Source organism: Brachycentrus maculatus, unplaced genomic scaffold, assembly GCF_059751285.1.
Source record: "Brachycentrus maculatus isolate JH-2025_06_01 unplaced genomic scaffold, ASM5975128v1 h1tg000036l, whole genome shotgun sequence".
Taxonomy (NCBI): Eukaryota; Metazoa; Arthropoda; class Insecta; order Trichoptera; family Brachycentridae; genus Brachycentrus; species Brachycentrus maculatus.
The window spans coordinates 971,459-984,556 of NW_028280790.1; the positions used below are offsets into that span (position 1 = coordinate 971,459).

A 13,098-nucleotide genomic window follows, 5' to 3' on the forward strand; every position below is an offset into this window, starting at 1 on the left:
CGAACCCGGGACCTTTAGTATGGTAGCCGAGCGTGCTGACCATTACATTTCGGAGGCAGAGAAAAATAAATACTAAGTAAGGCCAAAGTAACCATAAACGCCATGGGACCCGATATGGAATGTACAGGAACAATCGATGTAAGAATCAAGATTGTGCGAAGATGACGCAGTCTGTATTCCGACTGACGCGCGGTCCGATGTCAGTTTGCGTGTGACGCAGATAGACAGATGTCGGTTATCTGATGAAGATTCAACGCAACATGGAGTGTCGTCTCATGTACCGAGGAATGTCGGTTCCAAAAATAAAACGAAAACGCATACTGTCGACTAGACGATACTTCCGACACAGAATGAAAGGGAATCGATGAATGAGAGCGAGGTGAAATGTGAGGCTACCATTAAAAAAAAACGTTATATGCCGATTGATGAGGAATCTGTTTGCGGGGTTTGCAAGGGACTCACAGCGACACCATACCGATTTTTAACAGAGAAATTCATCATTATAATACACGAGGGCAATTAAACCTAAACATCTCAAATAGTGAATGTAGATTTTTTTTATATTGGAGTGGCCGTAAGGAGGAGTCGTAAGTGGTCGAGAGGAGGAAATAATACATGGGTTAAGAAAAAAATGTGTTTCACAATATTGAAATAAGGTTTATCAACTTCTTGTAATGGACCAGAAATATCTCAACTATTAAATCATTACTAAAACGTGACTTATATACGTTACTTTAATAAGTTTTACATCTAACAATAAGTATTAAAATATAATTCTAAAACGAGCAACACCAAACCGATTTTTAACAGAGAAATTCATCATTAAAATACACGAGGACATAACAAAATACATGTGTAGCCGATGAACAAAACTAAGTTTGGAGTAAGGTCCTTACAATATAATGCCTATACCCAAATTAACCAGCTGCCTGACATATAAAATAGAACCCAATCACGGATCCAAAATAAATGAACTGAAAAATACTTTACGGAAAGATATTTGTGTTGGTGATTAGTTATATCGTAGTCATACAGGAGAAAGTGACCAAGTGCATTTTTTTACAAAAACGTGATCATTGACTATTTGACATCTTACTAGCTTAATATTGCCCTGACAAAAATCCCAAAGAATTTTAAACTTGGAAGTTTAATATATTGACTTAATATGTTATTAGATTAAAACCAATATTTTTAGCTTTTCCACTTTATTTTTATTTGACCAGCGACCGGGTTTCGTCGTTACCGACATCATCAGACTGGTACCATCAGACTGGTCCATCATGGACCAGTCTGATGATATCGGTAACGACGAAACTCGGTCGCTGGTCAAATAAAAATAAAGTGGAAAAGCTAAAAATATTGGTTTTAATCTAATAACATATTAAAAATGCAATTCCATCACGAAGTGTCAGTGGATAATATAAATCTATATATTGATTTGTTAAAAATGACTAATTGCATTGATGTTTATTTTCTTGCCAAACAAAAGTGACTTTAATGGGCATTTCCTGAACATTTTACGTTTTGTTAGTTGGTCACTTTCTCCTGTACGGCTACGATATAGTATTTTCTTATTTGTTTCCTTTGAACATGCTTCTTACCTTATTATTTTTTATATGTCTATTTACTATATCCGTTTATTGTTTTAATTGATATTTTAAATTTTGCCCTGTGTTTGCTTTGTTTAATTCTTTATCTTTTTTAACTCTCTTATTTGGGTCTTGTTCCTTAATCCCATATCCCAAAATGAGAAATGGAAATTACTCATCAGGAATATTTTACAATATATAAATATATATGACTTAAGTTTTTAAATAAATACGGTTATATTATTTATTGATTTGGCATTAACTTTGGGGAGATTATTAAAAATTTAACACTTGGATTAGACCAGTAATTGAGTTTAATTTAATTTCACACGACTAGTTTCGAAAACAATAGAAGTTTTTATCGACAGGTGATCGCAGAGCTTTTATATTTTTGTGATCACCTGTCGATGAAAACATCTGTAGTTTCCGAAACTAGTCGTGTGAAATGAAACAAAATTCCATAAGTGTTTTTATACAAGTGTTTAATTTTTAATAAAATTACGCTTGTTTACAGCTGATGAGCAAATGTTTTATTTACATTTGTTTTTTTTTGTAGAGTTCTGCCAATTTTTTTTGTAATTATAATTTCATCCTCAGAACATCTGGAATAAATTAAAATTGTAAATATGTAGCAGTCTTATGTATAATGTGAGGGACAACAGCGGCTAGTATATTTTCGCATGAATGCTAATTATGACATGATTATAGATGTAAAGACGGTTAAAAACGTTTTAAAAAAAAGTGATTAAGATTTTTTTAAATAGTGATATGAATGATTTGTGATAACTTGAATATGATATATGTATGTCCGTGATTCGATATTTTCGAGATTTTTTACACAAAACACGATGATAAATATTATCGTTACAACGCGTGGTGCCTCACTGTTTATATATAGCGTCTGACGTGTATGTCTTACTCTATCGCTTTGGATCGGTGTGTATACGTCGCTCTCTTTTGCTCGACTCCTGTTTCATCGGAATCTTTCTCCTTATATCGTTCTTATCTCTCGTGTAACGAAATGTGCATTATAAACGCGGCACGTCCTTGAAATTTCACTCCCAATTCTCATCCAATTATTGATTATCGAATCGCCGCCTAAGAAGTTTCACTTCAAAAACGGGTTTAAACCGTTTTACACTATTCGGCTGTCCAAACTTAAAACACAGTAAGGGACATTTTTTTGTAGTACGTTTTTTTTGCATTTTTGGACTAAGTAGAATCTACTTAGTCCAAAAATGCAAAAAAAACGTACTACAAAAAATGTCCCTTACTGTGTTTTGAGTTTGGACAGCTGTATTGTTGGTGGATTAAAACAGGTGAACGCAACACATGCAATAAATGTAGGGAATAAGAGTCGACCAAAATTGGTCTAAAGGGAAAAACTAGCATGTTACAGTAGGCGATTTTATCGACTATTATGTGCTAGTATTTATTTAATGCGGTATCCAGGGCTACCGACTGAAGCGCATCATATATTATCCCTTCATGTAATTACTGATTAAGATCACACTATATCAATCGAGTGTAGTGCTCAATACACTTATGGTGAGAAAGAGTTTAAAATGTACTGCAAATCATTACCGATTTTGGTTGCTTAGTCGAGTTTTAACCATTTAAAACAGTTGATTTTAGTGTTAAATGGGTTTCAACAGTTTAAAAAACAGTGTAAAAATAACTATGTATGTTCATGATCCTCCTTATCTTAGTGTAACGTATGTACTAGAATAAAGCTGCATTTAAATAATACTGTTTTTTTTTAAATAAAAAGTAAAGTTTGGGACCAATAATATTAATAATTATTACAATATTTTTAATTGTTTTAAAACCCTAAATATAACGATTCTAAAATGTCACCAAGTAAAGTAAATTTTAAAATAATATAAATATTTTATGCGTTTTATTATTTTATTAAAATTAAACACTTGAATAATCCACTAAATCGAGTTTCGATGCCGAATCAATAAATAATAAAAGTTATATTATTTATTGATTCGGCATTAACTTTGTGGAAGGACATTTTGACTATTTTATAAATGTATTTAATTTTAAAAATAATTTGAAGGGTTTGAAATAATGGAAAATCTTACATTTAAAATTACTAACTGATAATATCATCGATTGGTTTCAAATTGGATTAACGCGAGAATCTTTATATAAAAGCGGTGCTAAAGATAAAACGACCCTTGCTAAAAACGATCATTATCAGAGTACGGTTTATTTGGGCGGGCTTTAAAGTATTTAAGGCCAACGAGATGTTTTCATTTACGGATGAGCCCTCTCGTTAAAGTAACAGCTTTTTTTTCCAAACCCGATCGTTAATCGGTCGTTACTTCCTGTCTTCCAGGATGTTTAACTCGAGACCTGGAGGAAATTTAGACAAAGTAAAATGGACCGAACGAACAGCTCTCCACTGAGTATGCAATCGTAATTGGTAACGTTCAACACTAGTTTCTTCCTGGTTATCTTCAACCGGGTAGGTCATTCCTTGCGTTAGTCGAATGCCAGCGCAAACTGGAAGGAATTGTTATAAAGGATCCGAGAATATGTTCGTGTAATATGAGAGGAAACTTTTGTTAGGTGCGCATATTGTACCGACATATCTACTACATATTAATCTCGAGTGCATCAACCAAGCGCATTTAAATGCAAGAACTGAGGTATTTATTAGCTAAAGCGATATCCGGCTAAGATTATCAACAGAAACAATTCGCGATTCGAGCGGCACCTAAGGGTCAAAAATCGTGAAAACAATAAACGCAGATGAACCGAGCAACGATGACCAAATAACTTCCAGCTAGTGGCAGTACCTAGCGATGATAATCCAGTACACACACTGACAAGAATAACACTAAAGTCTTATAAGTTATAACACACCGCCGATATAAACAATAATTGTAAACACACGTTGGACTGACACTATCTCTGTAAACATAGTTTCACTGCCGAAGGAGAACCGAGTGTTGAATGAACGGATTCACGGGGTGAAAAACAGCGGAAAGTGCATTATTTCTTATGGTAATCTGTCGCGCGCGCGAGGGTCGCCGGCGTGTACATGCTCTCATGCTCGTGCTAGCGGTTAGCGCGCCGGCACGACACTGGGCACGGCAGGACGGTGGCGGGGCACGCGAGCACGTGGGATGCCGCGGGGGCGGGGGCCGAGGGGGCCCTGGCCTACACTAAACCGTGTTGCTATATTTAAATGTCCATACGGAATACGAGAATACAGACTCCGCGAAGTGTAACGCCGCGAAGTAAAATTAAACCACCGAACAAAAAGCTTTCGCCTTGGAAACGTTTTTTAGTATTTTTTTCCATTTATTTCCCCGGGTTTGATTCCCAGGAGGGGTTAAATAAATATAAGTGATTTTTCACTCCAATATTTATTCAATATTACCCCGGACTGGTACCTGAAGCGGAGGGCTAATTACCTTTCCTTAATGTGTTAACGATCAAGATAACACTGCGTATATATGTATAATGTAGTGTCCTATGCACCACCGGGTGTGAATATAAGGGTTCACGATACACACACATATATGCATTCATTAAAATAATTAACATGTTTTTTTGCAGAGACCCACAAAGCCACCTTATGTGTATTGTCGGTGAGTTATTTTTACAAACTTATACATTTTAAAATGTATTTTAACATAATATACATAAAAAAAAACTATTTCATAATTTTCACAACATGAACTCTTGATCATTTACCCATTCCCTTATTTTGTCTTTTTTATAAAAAGGTTTTCAGCACCTTACGAGAAAATAACTTTGGAAGAAATTAATTTGATAATCTCCGATTTCTCGCCAGTTATATAAAATGTTATTTGTCATCAGGTTATACAGTGGCGCCAGATTTAAAAACAGTAAAGAAATGATTAACATTGCGAATTCATCCGGTAATAATTGTCATACTTCATACGAAATCATTTCTAAATTACAGATATCAGAAAAACTTAGGTTCTTTGAACTCGGCGTTCATAAAAAAAATATATATATATATATATATATGTCCGGTTTTTAAGTCGATCTTCGGTTTAAGAATAGTAAGGAGGGGTGAAGAATGAAAAGTGTAAAGAAAATGAGTAATTGCGACTTAAGTACTCGTAATACTATAATACTAGTCTACTGATTAATTCACAAGGAATGGAAAAGTGGATAAAGATATTCCAGATTCACCCAAATATTATTTAAATTTACATACAAAATCCATTTCTAAAATAAAATTATATCAAATCATACTTAAAACCTTCATACCATAACTTCTTGCAAGTATTATTCTGATATAATTTAAATGAATTTTGTCAGAAAAAATAATATAAAATCATGGTTTTCAACCCTAGCCCTGTTGTGTATATAACATGAATTTTGTCTAGCCTCACACCAGTCTGATGATGTCGGTTACGACGAAACCCGGTCGCTGGTTAAATAAAATGAATGTGTAAAAAAACTTCATAATTAGTGGTTATTTTATTCGCGAAAGATATTGAGAGAAGAGTGAATGCAGGGAATATAATAAATAGTGCTTTGAACAGAGTGATTGCAAGTAAAAATATGTCCATGGAAGACAAATTGGCGGTTCACAACGAAGTGCTGGTGCCGACACTGATGTAGGGAGCGAAACATAGAACTGGCAAAGGAAGGATGACAGCAGAGTGACGCTGTTGAATTGCGCTCCCTCAGACGAATGTGTAGAAAATCATTGTATGACAGAATTAAAAACGAACATATAAGAAAGGAATGTAAGGCTAATAAAGGGATAATTGAAAAAAATTAGGTTCTTTAAGGTGGTATTGACATGTGGAGCGAATGGATAACGAGAGAACGATGTGGCGAATGTGAGTGGGAGAACATAACGAAGACGGCCGAAAAAGACTTGGCACGATCAGATCAAGCAGAACCTAAAATCTGGTGGTGTCAAAAGTCTGCGTTCAGAGGGCATGTATGACTTAGATGTATGGACGTGAAGGAAGCGAGTAGTGTATGTCAGGACAGAAGAGTGTGGCGGTCCATCCTCTCTGCCTACCCATGCGGGGAAACAGCGTGGTTGTGTAGTAGTAGTAGTAGTCTACTAATAGGCGGTACTCGTCGCTCCAATTATTATTTTCAGCCGATATTAACTCTAAATATGCTAATAATTGGAAACAGCCTACGCGTACACTCTGTTCACAGATATTTTACATCTTTTTTTAATTATTCATACATTAATTAATTTAATGTAGCCGGCGTCAAAGATCCGTCGGAAAGGAGAAAAAAAGGAAATCGAATGTCAGCTCTCATTCGCCTACTTGGGTGACTCAATACGTAATCCTTTATCCCATTATGAAACTATTTTGGTAGCAAACAAAGCGATATGTCACCAGTCTACACCCAATTCAAACGCGCTGGTATATTTCAGTTGATACATTATATACCTAACTTCTATTATTTCCAGTGAATATTGACTAAAGCAGTGTTCCGCAAAGTGTGTGCCGCAGCACACTGGCGTACCTTGGTGATTAGTTGGTGTGCCGCGGAAAAAAGTCTATTTAAAAAAAAGATAAACATCCTTACAAACAATGGATTTTTGTCACGATGTTGGTTTATTGGCTAATAAATTAACATGAAAAATCACTATCGATAACATTCTTATTGAAATCTGTAGAGAATTAAGGGAGATATTAAGGTTTAAACTTTAGATATTTGAATAAAACGAAAAACGTGCGTTCGTATACGTCATCAAATTTCCGACATCGAACGTTTTATGACGTCATGTGGTTTATTGTCTATGGTTTATAGAGCTGTTATGGTAGTAGTGTGAATTGTTTGTTTACCACTACACTACTATTTGTATTATACAAATGAGGGGAAGGGGGTTGGTAGGGTGGACCATAGACATCATCAAATAGAGCTGCCAGTAATTTAGCAATGTTACCAATATTAAAATAAGTGCATCGTTTCTGTGACGTAATTCATTACCAACTTACGAAAACAACGTATTTACGAAGGCGAATTTTGCAAAAGAAAATTATGACTGAAAATATTAATTATATCGGCTGTTATAAACACAAAACGAATCTAGTACAATCCTTTATAGGTTGAGTATGTTAAATTCGATATGCCTCCTGTCTGAAAATGATCCATAGCTCCAAATTTTGATCGCCTGCGCTCAGTTAAACAGGCTCACATTTTGCATTAAACATAATATGTTATACATGTTTTCGCTTTATATTAATTTTTATTATAAATTAATATTAAATAGAATTTGTTTTTTCTTTGGTGTACCTCAAAAATTTCGTGATTTGGCAGGTGTTCCTTGAACAGAAAAAGTTTACGGAACACTGGACTATAGTATACAGAAAAAATTTCGTTGCCGGAAATTCGTAGGATAATAAATTAAAAAGGAGGATCATCTATTTTTATATCCAAACGAGAGTCCTTTCATCGGTAACGACAACTAATATATTCCAAAAGACGCACAAACTTACATTAAGATTCTTCGATAGTTAAGGCTAGTCAAATAATTAGGTGAAGTAATTTAAATCCTGCTAAAGATTTACATTTTAAAATAATTACAGAAAAAGAGGTAAAATAAAATCCACCCATAGGCAAATAAATAATACTAAATATGTAATACGAAATAATAAAAACCAAATAAAAAGGTATATTTTTTGTGTAGATTTTGAATCGCTTCCCACGCCTCTACGTATTTAGTGGTCTTATGACTTATCTTTCGGTGTTTATTATGGAAAATAATTGTAGTAGTTTACACCATACATTACACATCATAATATTATAAAGTTATGTAATTACAATTTATACGTGAGAAACAGCACAAAATACAAAAAAAGTAACGACGTATTTTCATACAAGATAAACTATTCCGTTTTTTCGATAAAAAAATAAACTTTTAACTTAAGTTTTACTATGTAAATACCACTTAGTAAAACTAAAGTATAGTGGTATTTAATAAGTAAAACTTAACTTAAAGATGGATAGATTTTACCACAAAGCCACTGCCGAATCAATTAATAAAAATATAAATTAATTTAATAGGAGAATAATTTGATTTCCGGAAACCTCTTCGGAAACATGGAACTGATCAATTTCCGAGGCCAAAAATCTACAATACAGCTTGTGTTTAATTTTTATATTGAAATATGGATAAACTATTTCAGCACTCAATAATATTGACATAGTACAATAATATAATATCTTAACATAGATGAAAAATAATACGGAAGTCTGGGTATTTACAGGGCTTATGATCTGTAATAGGTTGGTGAAGTGATAACGTTACACACGTCTAACATTCACCATTCTACCTACGTTTGACAACCACACTACTCAATTTTCGGAACTCATACATATATCATAAATCTCATGACACAGGACATATGAATTCATAACAGCCATCTATGTTGGATTGAGAAAGCTTTTACTTATCAGAGACCCTTTTATTTGGATGCATGCAAGATCCGAGCCCCGGATTATTTTTACATATTGGGGAACGCCTAAAAACATGATTTTCAACTTTGAATGCAGCTTATAATAACAGCATTTTCGCTTTTTTATTTGCCAGGGTGTGTTTATTTGCCAGTGACAGGGTGTGTTTCTTGCGGATATCACGAGACTGATCTATTTCTTATATAAAATGTAATTCCACCAATAAATGTCAGTCAAAAACTTACACATATTGAAAAAATCTACTCTAAGGAGTATTATCTGGCAAGAATCTACGAGATAGAATAAGGAACACCAGGATAAGAGAAATATGCGAGATCCAAGAAGTTGTTAGGTGGGGAAGACAACAAAGAAGACAATGGTATGCGGATGTGAGGAGAATGAAACCATCCAGACCCCCCAAATTGTACTGCAAGGCCAACCCCAAGGTAGACGAATCCCGGGTAAAAACAAAAGAGATGGATTAACAGCTGGGAATCAACATCGCAGAAGGCTAGGCTGATCCATCTTAAAAACAGGACACAAGGCCTACACCAGGCAGAAGAAGAAGAAGAGAAAATCTGGACGAGGAGTGGGGATGCATCTGCGACCTTGACGCCGCATGGGACCTCTTGGCTACTGTGATACGGCCTTTTGACTTGCGCCGATTAACAAAAAATCTAAATATCGTTATATGTCAAAATTCAGCTTCCGTATGTTTGTGTCCGCAAAACTCGAAAAATAGTCGATGGATTGAGTTGAGTTTTTTTACAAAGTGGCCTTACTTCGAATCAGATAAACGAATGTGGCATTTAGAAATAAAAAGGTTCTCCACCCCTGATCTTAACAGACGCTGTTTCAAATTACTCGGTCCAAGTCAACGGGATGGTATCGAGAAGATCGCAGGATGAAAAACTAAGTCGTGGCCTATAAAAATCAAGGAGTACAGAGGATTACCAGTTTCGCGAAGATAGAGAAAGATAACTGTATGCAGAATTGATTACTGACCAGTAATATATCCCTAGTGTAGAGGTACTCCGCCTCCGTAGTGTAATGGTCAGCACGCTCGGCTACCGTACTGGAGGTCCCGGGTTCGATTCCCAAGGGGGGGGGGTCAAATAAATATAAGTGATTTTTTCACTCTAATATTTATTCAATATTAAGTGGAGGGTTGATCACCCTTCCTTCATGTATTAACGATCAAGGTAACACTGCGTTTATATGATGCAGTGCCCTATGCACCATCGGGTTCGGACGAGGGTTTGAAGAAGTAGAGGTACTATAAAAAAGGAGTAGCTAAGTATTCAGAATCATTTCCAATGTTGATAAAATTGAGAAAATTGTTTACGTTTATAACATCTTGCACAATGAGATGTGAACAAAGCTGAGATGACGGAATTAGAAAATAAAGAGATCTGGTAACAATAATAAAAGATTATCATTTGATTTCCCCTATTATGAAAATGGCTCAATTGAAATTTATTCTCATGGGATCCCCATTAGGTGACCTTGCATTGTCCTTCTTATCATATGTATATACTCGTATACATATATACATGTGATTACGTGTAGAATTTTAAAAAAAATGTGGGAATAGTTACGAAAATTTTGAAGCGTGAGGGAATGTTCATAAAAAATTTTACAATGAAATTCAACGAAACTAGAGTGAATTAAATTGTAACACACTCATGTGAAACTTTCTAAATAAAACATCTCAAATGAATTGCTATAACGAATTAATTTCACTATCTTTAATAAATACTTGGTACAATAACAATAGCACCTGATTTGATAATAACGTAAATACATGGGAATCATTTAGTTTGGAGTCAAAAGTTATTTTGAAGTTTTACTTGGTAAATACCACTATTTCTTAAAATCTATTGTGACACGTGTTTCGATGCATTCCGCATTATTTTCAATCACTGTATACGGTGTTTGAAATCTCTTTAATGCAGACGTCCGCCTCAATAGTGTAGTGGTTACCACATTTGGCTACCATGCTGTAGGTTCCGGGTTCGATTCCCAGGGGGGGTCAAAATAAATACGTATTTTTCAAACTATTTAACTCACTTTTTACCACAAAGTGACTACAAATTATTACATAGAGGTAACATGAGGTGAATTATCTTACACAATACACTCATTTCGTTGCAGTAATAAAATCTATCAGTACAGGAAACGGCTGAAGACTATCTTTTTAAGATTACGAAGAAAACTGTCCCACCGCATTCCCAGATCTGATACAGAAGCATCTAGGCTTCCTGACAGACCTTCTCTTGCAAAGCATTTATTTTTTTAAAACTAAGTTGAGAAATTGATTGAAAATGTGAAATAAAATTGTATCCCGTTTTTACGTTAAATTTACATTTAAATGCTTTCAATATCCCTGTCACTGACAAATTTAAATAAATACAAGTTTGTAAATCCACCACCAGATTACGAAGAAGAACGACTAGAGAGATTCTTACCGTTCATGAGGACATCGGTGTTAGACTCCTCGGGTGATTCGGCCTGGATGGGCAAGGGGGCCGCCGCCACGGGAGTCCTGGGACTCCTCACCCGAGCGGGGGACACGGGCGGAGTCTCTTCCGCTCGGCCAGGGGAGCCGACCACTCGCGTCGGCGAATCGATAAATTTCACGGGAGAGGTAGCACCTTTGGCGGCAGACGCGACCGAACTCGTAACACTATCCTCCGACGGAGAGTCTACAGTCCTTACCGGAGAACTCACACTTCTCGGGGGTGAAACAATTTTAGTCGGAGAGCTGGAAGTTCGAACGGGAGAAGAAGGTTTAACGGGAGAAGAGGGTTTAACTCGTTTAGGGGAAAGAGGAGAGGCCATCGTTTCGTCGGTTGTATGCGACGGCGAGGTAGGTGTTACCGCACTTTTAGCCTCGACGGGTTTCTCGCTCACCGGAGATCTGGACGCCTTGGAATGCCTCGCGGACGGCGATGGAGCGACTGCGGCGCCTTCCGGGAGGGAGGGACTCAGGATTCGCGGCGGCGTGGACGGCGGCGGAGGCGGCGACAGCGGCGGAGAACGAAACGGGCTCTTCGTACCTCCCCCGTCCCCGCTCGCCGGAGACCTGACGCCGGACCGATCTTCTCGTCCGCCGACGGTTTTCGCTTCGTTTCTGATCTCGCCCGCAGCTCTAACCGTACGAGCTTTAGAAAAATGCGAGGTCCAGTTTCGTTGTTTTTCGATAAGTTCTTTGCTATTGAATTTTCTTTCCGGTTTTTCGGGTTTTTTAGCCAAGATAAGAGGTTTGCCCGCGCGGGTCGCGTCTTTGGTAGTTCCGTTGGCGTTGGCTATTATTCTGAAGTCTCCTCTGGGCGAACGGAAGGAGGGGGTGCCGGATTCCACGTTCCCGTTGATGTTCCTCTCGCTGTCTACGATGGAGTTGTGGTTGTGCGCGGGCAGCAGGTCCGGCTTGGGCGGGGACGGCGAGCGGGACAGCTTGCCGGCCCGCGAGCCCGCCGAGCTGGAGCGCGAGCGGTTGGACAGCCCCGACAGCCCCCCGCCGGACGGGGACTTCTCCACGCGGTGTGGCGGCCGGCTCTCCTCGCCCAGCTTCTCGAAGAGCGCCCGGGCGTTGTTGAACCTGGCCAGATGGCTCTCGGTGCGCACCACCGACGTCACGGACCCCGCCACGCCTCCCCCTCCCGCGCCGGGCTCGGGACCTTGACAATCTCTAGACGGCGCCATTCCTTGAAAGATGTTCGCTATTTGTGATACTTTCGAATTCGGTAATTTTTTATCCTCCATGTCGTCACACACAGCCCTCAAGCGGACCTGAAAAGAAAATACAAAAACCATATTAGTTTTCATCTAATAACAATTAAAATTAAAATAAAAACTTAATATAATGTTTTTTACCGGTGAGCTCCATCGTGGAGAACTTTATTAAAACGTTAATTGAAATATATTATATGAACGTTGAAAAATTAGTAATCAATAATTCTGAACGTAAAAACCGAGGTTGCGACGAGACAACTCAGACAATACAGACGAAACTGATAACAATTTGCGAATTGTAACATGCTACGAATACAAACTGATAACGAAGTAGGTAAATAAGGTT

General features: G+C 37.2%; 1 protein-coding gene across 5 annotated transcripts in view; it reads right to left on the reverse strand.

The window, feature by feature from the left end:
- Nucleotides 1-13,098, reverse strand: part of Spn (protein phosphatase 1 regulatory subunit spinophilin) — a 141,198-nt gene that overhangs the window by 44,376 nt on the left and 83,724 nt on the right. For 4 of the 5 annotated variants that reach the window (XM_088275399.1, XM_088275414.1, XM_088275408.1 and 1 more), the window contains exon 3: nt 11,486-12,809. In XM_088275399.1, coding sequence (XP_088131525.1) covers nt 11,486-12,782 — 1,297 coding nt within the window. In that variant the 5' untranslated portion in view covers nt 12,783-12,809. Of the gene's footprint in view, nt 1-4,399; nt 4,674-11,485; nt 12,810-13,098 lie in introns of those variants that run through there. The other variant, XM_088275421.1, reaches the window with a different exon arrangement.